The sequence below is a fragment of the Bos grunniens genome, chromosome 7, assembly GCF_055505025.1.
Source record: "Bos grunniens cultivar Pamir isolate PY7600 chromosome 7, Bosgru_T2T1.0, whole genome shotgun sequence".
NCBI classification, from domain to species: domain Eukaryota; kingdom Metazoa; phylum Chordata; class Mammalia; order Artiodactyla; family Bovidae; genus Bos; species Bos grunniens.
In genome coordinates, this window is record NC_141171.1 from 80,492,958 (window position 1) to 80,511,094 (window position 18,137).

Genomic DNA, 18,137 nt, shown 5'->3' on the forward strand with positions numbered 1-18,137 from the left:
TTCTCAGGCATGCATGTCAGTTGCTAAATTCGTGTCCGACTCTTTGCAACCCTGTGGACTGTAATCCACCAGGCTCCTCTGTCCATAGAATTTTCTAGGCAAGAATACTAGAGTGGGTTGCCGTTTCCTTCTCCAGGGGATCTTCCCGACCTGGGGATTGAACCAATATCTCTTGTGTTTCCTACACTGGATTCTTTACCACTGAGCCTCCAGGGAAGCCACGCTCCACTGTTTCTTCTCTCTCTAGTTAAGTGGGACAGAGAGGACTTCCCAGTGGCTGAGACTCTGGGCTCCCAATGCAGGGACCCTTGTTTGATCCCTGGTCAGGGAACTAGACCCCACATGCCACAACTAAGAGTTTGGATGCCGCAACAAAGATTGAAGATCCCACATGCCACAACTAAGACTTGGCACAGTCAAATAAATAAATTAAAAAAAATTTTTTTAAGTGGGGCAGAGGATGAAATGGTTGGGTGGTGTCCCCGACTCAATGGACATGAGTTTGAGTGAACTCTGGGATATAGTGAAGGATGGGAAGGCCTGGTATGTTGCAGTCCATGGGATCTCAAAGAGTCATATACGACTTGGCGACTGAACGACAATTGTACTCCTCACCTGCACACAACAGCCTCTCTGTTCAAGGTGGATTTGATTAGGCCAGAAAGAGACACGTCCAGGAACAGCACACCACAGGGTCTGCCAAACCCCAATCAGGAATCGGTGAGAAGCACGGACCTCCCCCCAACACCCCCTCTCCTACCCCCTACTCCCACCTCCCTTCCTGTGGACCCTCCCCACCACTGCAGAGAGCTGCAGTGCCTGTTAGGGTGGGATCTCTGCCCCCACCCCAGGGCCTAACTCCCCAGACCTGAGCCACAGCCCAGGCTCTTGCATTTTTAACCAGCGCCCCAGGTGCTGAGCTGCAGCTTGTGGGGATTCCAGCCCCACCCTCTGGGTCCTCTGCGTGCTTCCATGCTTGATGCGTCCTTGGCCTCACAGCATGTGCCGGGCATCACACGCAAACGCCATATGGCCACCGAGGCCATTGCCTCTGGGAGGCAGCCTCAGCACCTGCATGCTGTTACTGGTGGCGACACCCCTGTGCTTAAGAAGTCAAGGCCACCTGGCTCCCAGGCCCCTAAGCCTCCAGTTGGGCCTCCGGGGGGGCCGGAACCTGCGTTTACTTCTAGTGCATGTGCTGTGGTCTCCTCCCAGAGGAGAGGAAAACAGAGGTAGAAATGGTGACCCCCAGCTGTGCCTTGACCCCCCCCCTGCCCCCACCCAGCCCAGACCTCACACCCTTTCAAGGTCTTCCTCTTATAGAGGGCCACATTCCACAGTCTTGTCCATTCCATTGAAAACTGGGCTTTTGTTCATTACTGGCTCCATCTGCTGGCCTGCTGTCTGCCCCAACCCCCAGCCCTAGGCAGGACTCTGGAATAACAGCGCCAGGGGTTGAACCGGCCAAGAACCATGCCGAGGCCACTACGCCCGCTGTTCCCATGGTCTTTTCTGTAATTCCACAACCCAGCTCCCCAGTGACAGATCCTGCCCATCTCTCATCACTTTCCAGTTGTGTCTCTGGTCTTCATGGCAGGGCCTGTGTTGGGGTCCTGGGGCGTGTCGGTGGAGGGATGGCATGGTTAGTTTTTCCATGGGAATGAACTCTTTCTCTCAGGCCCCAGGCTGGGTTGGCTGTGCTTTGGGAGCAATGAGTCAGTCATTCCTCGTCCAGTAGGATGGCATAAGGGGATATGAAGATCCGTCCAGGGAGATAATTTTTTAATTCATTATTTACTTTTTGGCTGTGCTGGGTCTTCACCACTGCACCCGGGCTTTCTCTAGTTGCAGCGAACAGGGGCTGCTCTTCATTCTGGCTTCTCATGTGGGTGGCTTCTCTTTGCTCTCGTTGCAGAGCACGAGCTGTATCTAGAGACTGGGCTCAGTAGTTGTGGCACATAGACTCGGTTGCTCTGCAGTCCCCTACATTGGTGGGTGGCTTCTTAACCTCTGGGCCACCAGAGGAGTCCCAAGGGAGATTGAACGTCTGGGTCTTTTCAGGAGCTCAAAGGAGCTTTCCCCGTGTCAGCTGGGGAGGAGTCGTCCCTTCAGTGACGCCTTTTCAAACACGTCCATGTTGTGGGCACCGTGCTCGGGGCTGGAGAGAGGCACAACTCCTGCTTTACAATCCCCAGCTAGTGAAGCAACTTGGAAACCGCAGTGTGCCACAAAGTCACCTGGATAGGTAATAATGATGCAGATTCCAGGGAATTCCCTGGTGGACCAATGGTTAGGACTTGGCACTTTCCCTGCTGAGGCCTGGGTTCAATCCCTGGTCAGGGAACTAAGATCCCACATGCTGAGTGGCATGGCCAAAAAAAAAAAAGAAGAGATGCATATTCCTGAGCCCAGGAGTTCCCTGACTGTTCAGTGGTTAGGTCTCCACACTTTCACTACTAAAAGGGTCTGGATTTGATCCCTAGTTGGGGAACTAAAATCCCACAAGCTGCACTGTACCAGCCAAAAAAATAAAAATAAAAACCCAAGGATTTTGCCCTCAGGAAGGGAGTTGCAGAACTGAGCATCATTGTCAGCAGGCCTGGGTGCAGGCCTTTGCTCCCGGGCTCTGTGATGCTCCATCACACTCACCAGGATCTTCCCCAGGCGCTCTGGAACCATTCTCTCAAGCTCCTTTGCTGACTGCTTCTTGCCTGTTCAGCCTTGAGATGCTGTTTAGACTCAGAGCTTGGTCGTGGACCCTACCTTTTTTTGTCCCCTTTATATTTTGCCCTAAGATGGTGCATTTGTTTGTTAGGGCTGCCAAACCAGCATACTACGCATGGGGTGACTTCAGCAACAAAAATGTATTAAGTATTTCTGCAGAGTCCTGGAAGCCAGAAGTCCAAAGTCAAGGTGTTGGCAGGGTTGTTTTTTCTGAGGCCTCTCTCCTTGGATTCTGGGTCTGCACATGGTCATCTACACATCTTCACGTGGTCTTCTCTCTCTGCGCACCTGTGCGCAGCACAGGAAGGGATGGTTGGGTGGAGTCTTAACTCTGCCACTAACTCTCTAGCTTTAAGTAAACTATTTAGCTCTAAGAGCCTCAGCTCCCCTATGCATAAAGTGAGATAATAAAATTCTTACCAAGAAGGGTTATTGTGCAAATGATTTAAGGCAATATCAGGGCTTCCCTGGTGGCTCCTCAGTGAAGAATCCTCCTGCCAGTGCAGGAGACACAGGTTCAATCCCTAAATCGGGAAGATCCCCTGGAAGAGGAAACGGCAACCCACTCCAGTATTCTTGCCTGAGAAATCCCATGGGCAGAGACACTTGGTAGGCTACAGTCTATGGAGTTGCAGAGTCGGACACAACTTAGTGACTAATGAACAACAACATAAGTTTCCTAGTCAGCCCCTGGTATATAGCAGGTGATGCATATAGCAGTTACTATAACATTGTACATAGAGACCATATCTCTCCAAACAGCATAGTATAATGCTCCCAGGATGTTCCGGTGTGTGTGTGTATGTCTGTGGACATCTTCATGAGTATATGCCTGTGGTTCCTCTCTCAGGGAGATGGAGGCTGGATCCCCCAGGGCTTCCCCCTCATGCCTTCTCTCGCTCCCTTCAGGTTGAAGTTAAACAGTAAGAGGAACCAGCTGGTGAGAGAGCTGGAGGAAGCCACCCGGCAGGTTGCGGCCCTGCACTCCCAGCTGAAGAGGTGAGTGGTGGGCAGTGGGGTAAGTGTTCCCCGGGGAATGGCCAGATATGCTTGAGTGCACAGCAGGTCTATGGATGGTCCAGGGGGGTTTGTGCTGGGACAGATGTGGCCCAGGGCAGGGTCCTTCACCTCCCCCTTCTGACAGCGTGCACAAGGCCCCAGTCGGGTGCTAGTGAGTCTCGTTCACATCCCTCACCCCTACCACCCAACTTGCACGACACAGAGGGGGTTGGCTTCAGGCCGGGGCCTCGCTGGGCAGAGTGGCCAGAATTTTATCACATTTTGTTTTCATCAGATATTTTTATCAGTTGACAGGGCTTTTCAAGTTACACTTAGGATATAAAGGCTCCTTTTGAAGATAACTATGTTAATGTTTAAAAAGTGAGTTGATTTGGAGAAAAATATTAAGCCTCATTACTTGGCATTGGATTCAAATATGGAAAAATAGGAAAATGGAGTGCAGCTGGTGGAGGTTTGAGAAACAGGAGGAAGTGGACTCAGAAGGCAGCTGGGTTGGGTTCGAATCCCAACTCTGCCGGCCTTCTCCGGATATCCCCTTCAGTGAAGCAGGGGTGCACGGTCTGCCCTGGGCACCATCGGGGGGTCCAGTGAAACAGTGTGTCCTGAGTGCTTTCCGGGGGAGCTTTCGGGAGGCCCACCCGCTCAGTGTCCTCTATTCCCCCCGCTCCAGCCTCTCCGGCAGCATGCAGAGCCTGTCCTCCGGCAGCAGTCCGGGGTCCCTCACGTCCAGCCGGGGCTCCCTGGCCGCCTCCAGCCTGGACTCCTCCGCCTCGGCCAGCTTCACCGACCTCTACTATGACCCGTTCGAGCAGCTGGACTCGGAGCTGCAGAACAAGGTGGAATTCCTGCTCCTGGAGGGGGCCACAGGCTTCCGGCCCTCTGGCTGCATCACCACCATCCACGAGGACGAAGTGGCCAAGACCCAGAAGGCGGAGGGGGGCGGCCGCCTGCAAGCCCTGCGCTCCCTCTCGGGCACCCCCAAGTCCATGACCTCCCTGTCCCCCCGCTCCTCGCTCTCCTCCCCGTCCCCGCCCTGCTCGCCTCTCATCGCTGACCTGGCTGGGGAAGCCTTCCTGAGCAACCTGGAGTTTGAAGACCCCGAGCTGAGTGCCGCTCTGTGTGAGCTGAGCCTCAGTAGCAGCATGCGGGAGAGGTACCGGCTGGAGGAACCCGGCCCGGAAGGCAAGCCGCTGGGCCAAGGTAGAGAGCACCGCATCCCAGGAGGGAGGGAGGTGGGGCTGTGCTCAGGACCGAGTTCTGACCTCAGTGATAATTGTGACAGTTACGGGCAACAGTTACTGCTTTCTATCTACCAGATCTGTACACAGTGTATCGATTTATTCATTCATGCAGTAGGTATTTATTACGTGTTTACTGTCATCTAGACCCTGAGCAATGGCACCCCACTCCAGTACTCTTGCTTGGAAAATCCCATGGACGGAGGAGCCTGGTAGGCTGCAGTCCATGGGGTCGCTAAGAGTCAGACACGACTGAGCGACTGCACTTTCACTTTTCACTTTCATGCATTGGAGAAGGAAATGGCAACCCACTCCAGTGTTCTTGCCTAGAGAATCCCAGGGACGGGGGAGCCTGGTGGGCTGCCGTCTATGGGGTCGCACAGAGTCGGACACGATTTAGCAGCAGCAGCAGCAGACCCTGAGCAAAGGGTTTTTCCATGGTGGGTTCATTCATGCAACAGATACTAAGTACCTATGGAAACTATGTCTTAATGGGTGGATATGGATTCATTCATTCTTTCATTGGACAGATAGGCCATGTGGGTTAGTTAGAGGATACAGTGTGGAAGACAGATAAGATCCTGGTTGCATGAAGCCTGCATGCAAATGAAGGCACAAATAATAACTGTAAAAGCAGATCAGGGGAAAGCACTTAGGAGGAGAATAAAACAGGGTGTGATGGAGCCTTTCAGGTTGGAGTAGGGCTGCCATTTCAGGCTGGGTGGTGAAGGAAGGCAACATTTTAACTGTGACTTGAACAGTGAGAAAGAGCCAGCCTTGAGAGAAGCAAGAGCAAAGTGTCTGAGGCTGAAACAGGGGCTGCAAGAAAGACCAAAGGTAGGGGGTCACCAACAAGGCAGAGAATCAGGCAGAGAACAAATTGTGTAAGGTAAGGAGTTTACATTTTATGCTAGTTGCAGCAAGGATCCATGTGATTGAAGCCAGGGAATGACAAAAGATCACTCCTGTTATGAGGTCAAAAAGGGCATTGTAGTCTAGACTGAGATTCAGGTCAGAAGCTTCAAAGTAAAAGATGATGCCAATAATGACAGCCAAGGTTTATTAGAAAAATTTTCATCTGTAACAGCAACCACATAATAAATTATAATGGTGAATATTTATTGGGGTGCATTGATGTGGTGAGCAATGCGCTTGATATGGTGAAATAGGCTACTTCTATTGTACCCATTTCCAGAGAAGGCAATGGCAACCCATTCCAGTACTCTTGCCTGGAAAATCCCATGGACAGAGGGGCCTGGTGGGCTGCAGTCCATGGGGTCGCTAGGAGTCAGACACGACTAAGCGACTTCACTTTCACTTTTCACTGTCATGCGTTGGGGAAGGAAATGGCAACCCACTCCAATGTTCTTGCCTGGAGAATCCCAGGGACGGGGGAGCCTGGTGGGCTGCCGTCTATGGGGTCGCACAGAGTCGGACACGACTGAAGCGACTTAGCAGCAGCAGCAGCAGCAGCATTATACCCATTTCACAGATGGAAAGACAGAGGCTCAGAGAGGTGCTATCACTTGCCAACAGGTGGGGAAGCGGGAACTGGAATCTGGGTTTTTCTGACCCCAGTGCCCAACCTCTTTATCACCGTGGTCCCCTTAGGACATGAGGCAGCTCTGTGTATTTATTCCTAAGATACCCCTGATGCTCACTGACCCCATCTCACATATGAAAGTCAGGACTGAACAGGATAATTTATTAAGTTCAGGTGTACAAGATACAGGCACTGTTGCACATACTGATTCATGTAAACCTCAAAACAACACTATGAGGTGGGTGTTGATTTTATCCTCATCTTACAGACTGAAAGGCGTGAGACTCGGTGAGGTTAAGTGACTTGTCTGAGGTCAGCGTCACTGCGGTAAGGCAGGACAGTCAGGACTGGCCTCAGGACCACCTAGTTGGCAAAGGTCTGCTTCTGACTCCCATGAAGCCAGCTAGAATCTCAACCACTCTCAGCTCCAGGAATGGGGGCAGGGGCAGCTGCAGCACCCAGAAATATCAGTTCCTTCGATTACAAGGGTCACTGGGAGCAAGGGAGAAGCAACACGATTTCCTGGTTAATTAAAGGCTCTGCTGGGTGCATGCCAGCCACTTCCTTAGAAGAAGAGCCGGGAGATCCCTGGGGCTCCCTCATCAGGAAGGCAGTCTTGCCGAGTCCTCTCAAACAAAAATAAAAACAGGCTTCCTACTGCAGCAGGTGGAAAGCTTCAGAAAATTGTTCCCTGGAGAGGAGGGGTTGCAGGCGGAACCTCTAATGAGGCTCAAGAAGGGTTCCCGGTGCTCCCTGTCTAAGGGCTGTGATCAGCTGGATCAGGGATGCTGGGACTCCAGTGGGGTGTGGGGAGCAACCCCTCCCCTACCTCCCAGCCCACCTCACCCCCACCCCACAGCGTCAGTGCAGCTTGGGAGCCAGGGACCGCTCACGTCCCAGGCCGGCATTTCTTCATGCCATCTCCAGAAGCCTTGCCAGGCTGAGCTCAGACGCTAAGCAGGTTATGTGATTAGTGCCACTGTTCAGTCAGCAGACAAACTAATCTTCTTAAGTGGTTTTGTGGAGGGTGGAGCGGGGTGGGTCTGAAGGCAGGAGGGCTCCAGGGCTGCAGATGTGGGATGCAGGCTGGGAAAGCCACACCCAGATGGCCCCTTGGCCTCTGCCAGGCTCACGGTCACCATCCCCTAGGCCAGCCAGCGCACCCCCCAACCCCCATCCCCCACCCATGTGCCTGGCACACAGCAGGTGCTCAGAAGTGCTGGCCCTGAGGTTGGAACACCTGAAGCTGTCCTTCTTGTGCTGCGTGGAGGTCAGGCGCTGTCCTGTATCTTGGCAGCTCTGAACTTGGCAGCGGCCCTGGCACACTGTCAGCGCCCATTACTTGGGGAGGGAAGGAATGTGCAGCGTGTGCTGAGTCTGAGTCCCAGGTCACAGACTTCAGAGGGCCTCTGTCAAGGGCAGGGGAGATGAGCTGACTTAGGAGTGCAGTGGGATAGGCAAGTAGGAGAGCCAGTGCTTAAATCTTTCTTCCCCTTCTTGTCCTCCCGCAAGGGCCCAGGGTCTGTGTTACTGTCCCAAGTGTGTAGGAATTGATCTGGAAGGCATCACTGTAGTGATGGGAATGGTAGTCATAGTAACTAAGGATAGCAGTACGGGTTTCTAGGGCCCTTCCCCTGCCCCAGTCTCTAAAGATTTCTCTATATCATCTCCTTGTGTCTTCCCAACAAAGTAGGTGTTATTATCCCCATTTTACAGATAGGGAATGCAGGGCCTAGAGGGAATAAAGCAGCGTCCCAGTGTCATAAAGCAGTGTGTGATTTGAACCCAGGTGGTTTGCCTGTGGAGTCTGAGATGTTAGACACAGACTCCTCTGCCACCCTTTCCTTCACCCCAAAACACGCAGGACCTTGCTGTAAAGGTCAGAGATAGTAGGATTTTGGTGGGACCATCTTAAAACAACAGGGGATCCACAGTACATGTTGGGATGACAGTGTCCTGATTTCTGAAGCCCGCCTTTCCCCCCCTCTCTTCCTCCAGCTGTGAATATGGCTCAGGGGTGCGGCCTGAAAGTGGCCTGTGTGTCTGCCGCCGTGTCAGATGAATCCGTGGCCGGGGACAGTGGTGTGTATGAGGCTTCCGTGCAGAGGTGGGTCCCTGAGTCCCGGGCCCCCTGTGGCGTGTGGGAGGAACCCACAGGAGGGTGGGGGGCTAGAGATACTTCACGTCTGGGAGACTGCTGATTTCCCTGAGTGCCATCAAGGGGCGTGTGGCCCGGGAGCAAGTATTGGGGAAAGAGCAGCCCCCTTGAGAGAGGGATCTAGAGTCGTGTGGGCAGGCAGGGTCCCCAGGGAGGCTCAGCAGACCCAAACCTTCCTCCTCAAGAACCTGCTGCTCCCTCCCAGAGAGAACCCTGTCTCTGGAAAATGACTTTGGCCCCAGGTCACTGCAGACCAGCCTGACCCTCTGTCTCTGTCTTCCCCGTGTTGCCTTCCAGGCTGGGTGTCTCGGAAGCCGCTGCTTTCGACAGTGATGAATCAGAAGCAGTGGGTGCCACCCGGGTTCAGGTCGCCCTGAAGTAAGTGGCAGGGAGGGCGGGGCAGAGGGGCATGGTCTGCACTGGGTCCCCTCCTCCCCCTTCTGCCTCATGTCCAGCATTTACCCTCCTCCAGAACCAGCAGGCCCCGCTGACAGCTGTGGGCTCCTAACTAAGGGTGGGGGTCTCTTTCTATGCCTCCCAGCTCCCCATTTCACAAAAGAGAAAAAAACAAGGTTTGAAGACTTTGTACCTTGCTCAGTGTCACTGAGCTGGGCAGTGGCCAAGCCAGGCAGGGACCAAGACCGCCTGCCTCTTGGTGTGTTTGGTCATCATCATTACTACAGCTTTTGTCTTATAATCTCATCTGGACTGAAGTCAGCCCCTGGGGGGCTACAGCCTAGATTTCCTGTTGTTGCTCATCTCTTGATGGGGAATGGTCTTGATTATTTTTAAATAGGAATTCATTGCCTACATTTAGCTCTCAGGAAATTTTACACAACCTCTGGCTTCACTTTAAAAAATCAGACCGACAGCTCTGGACCTGTGTCCCTGCATGGCTGCAAACACTGGGTCTGTGATCTCCAGCTCACCACGGTCCCAGAGCAGTCAGCATCTCCATCCGTGATAATTAAAGGAGAGAGAGATAAATGTGTTACCAACAGGTGCTCTGTATGCCCCCTTTTCATTTCAGGTATGATGAGAAGAATAAACAGTTTGCAATATTCATCATTCAGCTGAGCAACCTTTCTGCTTTGTTGCTGCAACAAGACCAGAAAGTGTGAGTGTGTAGCTGACGGACCGTGTATCATCCTCTCGCCCTCTATGCCCATCCTAGGGGACACTCTCCTTTCTGCCCTGCTCCGACCACGGGCCCCCCTAGACCGCTGTGGGTGGTTACTGCACATGACCATGACGCGCAGTGTCAGGGCCGTGAGCGTGGATGCAGGCAGGGCGCCAGACGCGCTCAGTATAAAGAGGAGAGCCCAAGACAGCTTTCCATATGCGTCCTGAGCCCCGACCAGGTGCCGGCACTAAGAATGGGGTGGCGAGCAAACCCCTGTCCTTGTGAACTTGAAGCCTGGTGAAGGAGGAAGTCACGGCCCCTTTTGTCTGCTCTAAGCGCTAGTGTTTCGTGCAGAAAGAGCCAGGCCTGCCTTTCTCAAGAGCCAGTTCCCATCATGATTCAGTGGGCAGGTTGCGATGGGTGTTAACCCTACGGCTAATAATACAGCAGAGACCTGCACCGTTTGCCTCTCGGCTCTGCCTGGTGTAGACGGGTTTATGTTTCGTTGAGCTCATCTGCCTCCGTGCCCCTCCTTTGCTAGACCGTAGGCCTTGAGGGCATCAGTATAAGCTTCTGTCTCTGTGGTCTGCACCCAACCAGCGCCTGGGGCGTGACATGTGGGAAGGAGGAAGGCAGGCCCGAAAGCAGGCCAAACAGAAGGCAGACGAGATGGGACACATAGCGACTGGGGAAATGACAAACTCTTGTCCTCTGTGGCTTCCTGGGGGATGTGCAGCAGCTGTGTAGCCTAAGGCCTGAGCCCCCCGACCCGGGCCCACCTGACCCTGGCTGTCATGTGTGCCTGCCCCTCTAGGAACATCCGAGCGGCTCTCCTTCCGTGCTCCGAGAGCACCACCTGCCTCTTCCGGACCCGGCCCCTGGATGCTGCGGACACCCTGGTGTTCAATGAGGTGTTCTGGGTGTCCATGTCCTACCCAGCCCTCCACCAGAAGACCTTAAGAGTCGACGTCTGTACCACCGACAGGTGCCACCTGGAGGAGTGCCTGGTGAGAGCTCTGTCTGTCTGTCCAGCCTTCTGTCCTTCTTGATCCACCTTTGCACTTCAGGGAGAAGGCTTGGGGCAAACACAGCTTGTGGTATCAGCCCAGCTCTTCGTGGGTTCTAGGTAGACTTATTGGGAGCAGGGGAGAGAGAGCAGGGAGCTCCTTTATCTGCTGTGGAGTTGCAGGGCCTTATCCCTTCCTTGTGCCTGAAGCTGAGCCACCAGCCTTCCGCATCGTGTGGCCTAAGATGCTTTAATTGTCTCAGTTTCCTTATCTGTAAAACCAGCTCACCATGACTACTTCATAGGTGGTTCTCTGGGGACTGAATGAAGCGCTAAACCAGTGCCCCTCGAACTTTTGCGTGCACACAGTTACCTGGTTAAAATGCAGGTTAAATGCAGATTCTGATGCCTCAAGTCTGGGCAGCAAGATTCCGTATTTCTCTCAGGCTCGCAGGCAGTGCCGCTGCTGCTGGTCCCCGTAGCAAGGATGTAAAGGAATGAAGTGTCTGCACACACTGGCTCTCATTGGAAATCAGTTCCCATCACCTTCCTGCTCAGCTGGGGTTCATAACAGCTTCATTGCCATTTATATTGTTGTTGTTATTACTGGCAGTAATGCAACAGCTTGTGTTAATTGGATGCAGTTTATATCGTGGGCTCTGAACTGAACTCCATACTGGTATCATTTCTGTTGATCTTCCCAACAAATCTTATAAACTAGGTACCATACTATTATACCAGTGGGGAAACTGAGGCACAAAGAACTTTCTCAGGGTTAGAGTAGAGTTAGAACGTAGGCTGATCCACCCATGTCACACCCTGGAGTTTTCTCTGGGTCAGCACGGTGCTCCCTGGAGGAGCCCAATACATGAGATAGTGACTCAAGAATTTGGCAAGCAGGGTGGGTGCTGCTGAAGGATGGAGCAGAAAGCTTTTCCAAATCCAGCCTCCAAGAAATTCCCCAGTCGCCTGGTGGCTAGGATTCTGGGCTTTCACTGCCGTGACCCAGGTTCAATCCCTGACTGGGGAACAGAGATGCATGGCATGCCCAAAAATATACGTCTTTATTTCTATAATATTAATTTCTATTCTAAAGGATAGAATAGAAATTAAATACAAAATAAAAAAAAAACAAAAAACCAAATCCAGGCCCCTCCAGTGAAGCGTTTCCTCAGCCCTGAGCATTCCTAAATGAGAAGAGACTCAACCCTGTTTTATCCTCCTAATTGGAGCCCTTTTATTCCTCCTTCCTAATTGAAGTCTGGCCATTGCTGGTTGCCATGGCAGCAGCCAAAGTGCTCATCCCACCGTGGCTTGTCTCCATCTATGGCCAGCCGGAAGCCTCTGTCTCCCATGTCCCGTGGGGACGTGGAGTGTCAGGCTGTCGTGTTTTGGTGGCTGGTGGAGGCATGGAAGGGAGATGCGTGAAGGAAGGGCTGTCGGCTCCCACACGCTGCCTCCCCGCACTGCTGAGTTGGTGGCACCCCGGTGCCACGTAACCAGCCGGGCAAGAAGAGTAGTACTCATCCTGAGCAGCATCTGTGTGTCTAGTTCTGGGCTAAGAACTTGAGTGCAGTATCTCATTTAATCCTTACAACGGGGAAGCAATATTAGCATTAGGTCCATTTGGCAGGTAAGGGATCAAGGCCCAGAAAGGCTGGTTAACCAGCTCAGGTCATCCAGTAAGTAGGTAGAGAAGTCTGGATTTGAACACAGATTCCAACTTCCTTATGTCACCATCACACTGTGTGTGTGATCAGTTGTTCAGTCAAGTCCAACTCTTCAACCCCATGGACTGTAGGCTCCTCTGTTCGTGGAATTTCCCAGGCAAGAATACTGGAGTAGGTGGCCATTTCCTTCTCTAGGGGATCTTCCCAACCCAGGTATTAAACCGGTGTCTCCTGCATTGGCAGATGGATTCTTTACCACTGTGCTACCTGGGAGCCATCACACTACCCTACTAGATTATGGGTTTGGATGGAATATGTGTCTTGCCCTCCCCAATATCATGGGCAGCAGTTCCACAGTCACTTTATGGTGGTATCACGGGGTCACAGGCTTTCCAGCAAGGTGCTGGTTGCTCACCCTTCAACTGTGCAGCTTCTGTAAAGGCAGCCCACTGCCCAGGCCCACTCATACCCCAGAGCTAACCATTATAACCTTCCCTTGCTCCTTTTTCACTTTGCCATCCACACTTGGCAAAACACCAGCCCTGTCAAAGTGAACTCTCCCCTCCTGTCTGCCCGTGCAATTGGAGAAAAACACACACAGCACCAAATTCTCATCCTCTCCTTTCTCCTCACCCTATTCTCCCTCTGCTGAGACCCTTGCTTTATACCCAATCCTGGAACAGTAGAAGGAACCAGAAGAGAGCCCCCATAGCTGCCCCGCCACAGTTAGCTCTTCTTGCAGGCTCTGTGGTTCCACCCAGAGCTCAGGGTGGGCCCTCCGCACTCCCATCCACGGCCATCTTCGCTCAAGGTCATCTTCACCCTTCTGCTCTGTCTCCAGTTTTCCCTCCTCCACTAGATTGATATACTCTCCATATATATGCTGTTATTAATCCCATGCTGTAAAAAAAAAAAAAAAATTTTTTTACCCCATTTCTTCCTCCAGCTACTACATTACTTCTTTTGTTTTCTCTGTAGCAACATATGAACGAGGTGTGTGTTTTCTCTGCATCTCAGATTATGTGGGCTCTGGCCTTCATCGTTCCACCAAAAATGTGTTCATCAAGGTCACTGGGGACCTCCTCATTGCTGAATCCAATGGCCAGCTCTCTCCATCCTCGTGTCTCTTGGCCTGTCTGCAGTGTTTGGCTCAGTTGCTCACTCCATCTTCTTCGACATCTTTTGCCCTGACTTGGCTTCCTGGACCGCTCACTCTCTTGGCCGCCTTCTTCCATCACTGGCTTCCCTGTCTGTCTGCTCTGTGGATTCTTGCTCATTTCCCTGACCTCTCCCCTTCCAAGGGCCCCAGGGCTCAGGCCTTGCTCTCCTCCCCTTTTCTACTTGCATGCACTGCTTCGTTGATCTTGTCCTATCCCCTGGCTTTTCAATACCATTCCATGTAATAATGCCATCCTGGGCCTCCCCACTCATCTCAGTGCTGTATGTCCACTGTCTCTTCCATCTTTTCTTGCATATCCAGTCAGCATCACCAATCATGTGTCCACAGCACACCCCTCAGCTTTCCTTCCATGTCTTCACTGTCTCAGATGAATGCAACCCCATTCATTCATCCATTGCCCAAGCCAGAGACCACAGGGTTGTCTTGGACCCCTTTCTTCCTCTCGTACCCCACATTCAGTCCTTTGGGAACTCCTAGCTCTGCCTTCAGAAGATCTCCAAATTCCAGCCACTTCTCCCATGCTCCTGACCACCACCATCTCTCACCTGATAGTTGCAGAATCCCCTACCAGGTCTCCCTGCTTCTGTTCTTGCCGCCCTTCATCTCCAACAGTCGCCAGGGTGATCCTATTAAATCGCAGATGAGTCCATCCCGTCCTCTCCTTAAATCCTTAGGAAGGCTTCTGTCTCCACCCAGAGTCAACACCTGGGCCTTTGCCTGCTCTCCCCAGGTCCTCTGAGGTCTGCTCCTTGCCATCTCTCAGATTTGATCCCTGAGACTCTTCCTCCAGCCCCCTTGTGCCCCTTGAATACACCAGCACACCCCCTTCTCCGGCCTTTCTCACTGCCATCCTTTTCGAATGTAATTCTTTCCTCCTGGATGTTGATGGGCAAAAGTCACTCTCTCACTTCATTCTGTTCTTGACCCAGATGTCACCTTCTCCATGAGGACTTCCTTCCACCCTACGTAAAGTCACGTTGCCCCCTCCACCCTCTTATCCCCACCTCTGCACTTTGCCTGTATCATCTTCTCTGCAGCACTTTATATCACCTAATATTTCTCCGTGTCATAGGTATTAGGGCGCAAGTTATTTTCGCATTTTTATCATCTCTGAAATCAAGATGCAGTGTGTACTAGCTGGCAGGTCATATTCTAATTGGTAACTATTTTTCTTTCTTAGTGATACATGAAATAATAGTACACTCTATAATTGATGGCATCTTAGGCTCTATGGCACCCCACTCCAGTACTGTTGCCTGGAAAATCCCATGGATGGAGGAGCCTGGTAGGCTGCAGTCCGTGGGGTCACTAAGAGTCGAACATGACTGAGCGACTTCACTTTCACTTTCCACTTTCATGCATTGGAGAAGGATATGGCAAGCCACTCCAGTGTTCTTGCCTGGAGAATCCCAGGGACAGGGGAGCCTGGTGGGCTGCCGTCTATGGGGTCGCACAGAGTCAGACACGACTGAAGCGACTTAGCAGCAGCAGCAGTAGGCTCTATGAGACACAATATGGAAGTTACTTACTGATTATCTGATTCCCCCAGACTGGAATATAAGCTCAGGAGGGCAGGGATTTTTCTCTGCCTTAAATCCCGCTGTGTTCCCAACACCCAGAACAGTGTCTGACACATAGAGGCAACTGGGCAAATGTGTGTGTGTCAAATAAATGAATGAATGCGTAGATGCTGTCAAAGTGCATCCAGTTTACTGAGGCAGACTATTCATACCCATGAGGCAGCCCCAAATAGTTGTTGCTGTTGTTGTTCAGTCACTCAGTCGTATCTGACTCTGTGCGACCCCACAGGCTGCAGTACGCCAGGCCTCTCTGTCCCTCACCACCTCCTGGAGCTTGCTCAAACCCATATCCATTGAGTCGGTGATGCCATCCAACCATCCTGTCCTCTGCCATCCCCTTCGCCTCTTGCCTTCAACCTTTCCCAGCTTCAGGGTCTTTAGTAATGATTCGGCTCATCACGTTATGTGACCAAAGTATTGGAGCTTGAGCATCAGTCTTTCCAATGAATATTCAGGATTGATTTCCTTTACAATTGACTGGTTTGATCTCCTTGCAGACCAAGGGATTCTCAAGAGTCTTCTCCAACACCACAGTTCAAAGGCATCACTTCTTCAGCACTCAGCCTTCTTTATGGTCCAACTCTCACATCCATACATGACTACTGGAAAAACCATAGCTTTGACCATACGGACCTTTGTCGGCAAAGTAGTATCTCTGTTTTGTAATATGCTGTCTAGGTTTGTCTATAGCTTTTATTCCAAGGAGCAAGAGTCTTGTAGTTTTGTGGCTGCAGTAGACTGTATCTTGTTGGACAACTCTGTACATCAGTACCTAGAAATCTTCCTTATTTTTTGTACATAGCTATGTAATAACCGTGTAGATATAGGTTACAGTCTATTCCCCCAATCTACTGTTGCTAGAGCTTTGAGTTGTTTTCCTTAACATCAGTCTTGGCGATTATCTTTCTGAACTCTAACACCAAGAGAAAAAAACAACATGTGAAACTACCTCAAACTAAAAAGCTTCTGCACAGCAGAACTTTCATTTTCATCAATAAAATGAAAAGGCAACCTACTGAATGGAAGAACATATTTTCAAATTGTATATCTGATAAAGAGTTAATATCTAAACAGCCCATGAAAGTACAGTGTTAGTCACTCAGTCGTGTCTGACTCTTTTGCCACCCTATGGACTGTAGCCCACCAGGCTCCTCTGTCTATGGGGATTCTCCAGGCAGAATACTGGAATGGGTGCTCATTCCCTTCTCCAGGGTATCTTCCCAACCCAGAGTTCGAACCTGGGTCTCCCCCCATTGCAGGCAGATTTTTTACCATCTGAGCCATCAGAGAACCCATCCTTAAAATTAATATCTAAATAGATCTTAACCTATACAACTCAGTAAACAAATAAGTCAGTGAATGAGTGAGTTATTAGAAAACAATACCCAGCCATTTCTTCCTCCCAGGATGCTTCTATCTCACCTGGAGTGGTGTTTTATCTACTTTCCCCAGAATACCGTGTCACTCTCTGCTTATGCTTTTTTCCCATCCTCTACAGGGAGGCGCCCAGATCAGCCTGGCTGAGGTCTGCCGGTCCGGCGAGAGGTCGACTCGGTGGTACAACCTCCTGAGCTACAAATACTTGAAGAAACAGAGCCGGGAGCCCAAACCAGTGGGAGCCATGGCCCCCATCCCAGGGCCTGAAAGCGTGGTGAGCTGGACCACAGCTTTGCACCTTTCTCCTATAAAAGGCAGCACCTGGTCAGCTGGAAGGAAAAGCCTCTCCCAGAGTTGGAGATGGCTGGACATCAGAGGGGGGGGTGTGTGTGTGTGTGTGTGTGTGTGTCACTCAGTCACTCACTGTCAGACTCTGTGCGACCCCATGGACTGTAGCCTGCCAGGCTCCTCTGTCCATGGGATTCTCCAGGAAGAATACTGAAGTGGGTTGCCATTCGCTTCTCCAGGGGAATCTTCCCAACTCAGGGCCTGAACCAGGGTCTCCTGCATTGCAGGCAGATTTTTGTACCCTCTGGGCCAGCAGAGAAGCATGGACATCAGAGGTGGAGTAATTATTAGAGAAGAAACTGAGTGTCAGAGATGTTAATTAATTTCCTCAAGTCACACAGTCTTCCTCAGCGTGGACACCATTCAGTGGGACAGTCTCCCTGACTACTTGATGATCTTGCAGCTGTAGACCTGTAATTCTGTCTCATGCAAACACTAAACTCATCTTCCAAATTTTGTCCATGTATACAGAGATTATTTTCAGTAGAATCGCCACTTAGAAGAACTAGGGACCATATTTCCAGTTGATGTAACCTTACGGCGAGATGCTTGCCCACTCTGGCCTTCAGTTTTACCCTCTGTTCACTGGGAGGGTGATAGGGTCTGATTCCTGTCAGGTGGGGCTCTGCCTGCCTTGCACAGAGGGCTCATCGGCCTTTGTCTCTGCAGGATGCTGTGTCTGCTCTGTTGGAACAGACAGCCGTGGAGCTGGAGAAGAGGCAGGAGGAAAGGAGCAGCACACAGACCCTGGAAGACACCTGGTAAGTGAGGGTGCCCCTGGGAACTGACCTGGCTTGGACCTGAGCCCAGGGATGAGATCCCCAGACAACACAGCAACCAAAAGAAGTGTTCCCCTGTGAAAACGGAGATCCTCTCTCAATGGTTCTCTATAGGCAACAAGGCAGTATATAGTCTGGTAGAGTGTTTCCCAAGTCCCTTCCCAGTTTGTGACTTTATGTTCTAGTAGATATTCCTACTGGTTCACATGTTAGTGATTATTGTGATGCACTTACATTTATTTTGGTTCAGAAACATTCCTAAGAAGCTTTATATTACTAGAAGTGGAAATAAGCATGAAAGTGATAGTCACTCAGTCGTGTCCGACTCTTTGCGACCCCATGGACTATACAGTTCATGGAATTCTCCAGGCCAGAATACCGGAGTAGGTAG

The 18,137-nt window shown here is 51.4% G+C and overlaps 1 protein-coding gene across 3 annotated transcripts in view; it reads left to right on the plus strand.

The window, feature by feature from the left end:
- WWC1 (WW and C2 domain containing 1) overlaps positions 1-18,137 on the plus strand; it is a 157,498-nt gene that overhangs the window by 116,577 nt on the left and 22,784 nt on the right. For 2 of the 3 annotated variants that reach the window (XM_086412786.1, XM_086412785.1), the window contains 8 exons: positions 3,634-3,723; positions 4,415-4,944; positions 8,524-8,632; positions 8,981-9,061; positions 9,714-9,800; positions 10,621-10,813; positions 16,741-16,893; positions 17,637-17,728. In XM_086412786.1, coding sequence (XP_086268912.1) covers positions 3,634-3,723; positions 4,415-4,944; positions 8,524-8,632; positions 8,981-9,061; positions 9,714-9,800; positions 10,621-10,813; positions 16,741-16,893; positions 17,637-17,728 — 1,335 coding nt within the window. The remainder of the gene's footprint in view (positions 1-3,633; positions 3,724-4,414; positions 4,945-8,523; positions 8,633-8,980; positions 9,062-9,713; positions 9,801-10,620; positions 10,814-16,740; positions 16,894-17,636; positions 17,729-18,137) is intronic. The other variant, XM_086412787.1, reaches the window with a different exon arrangement.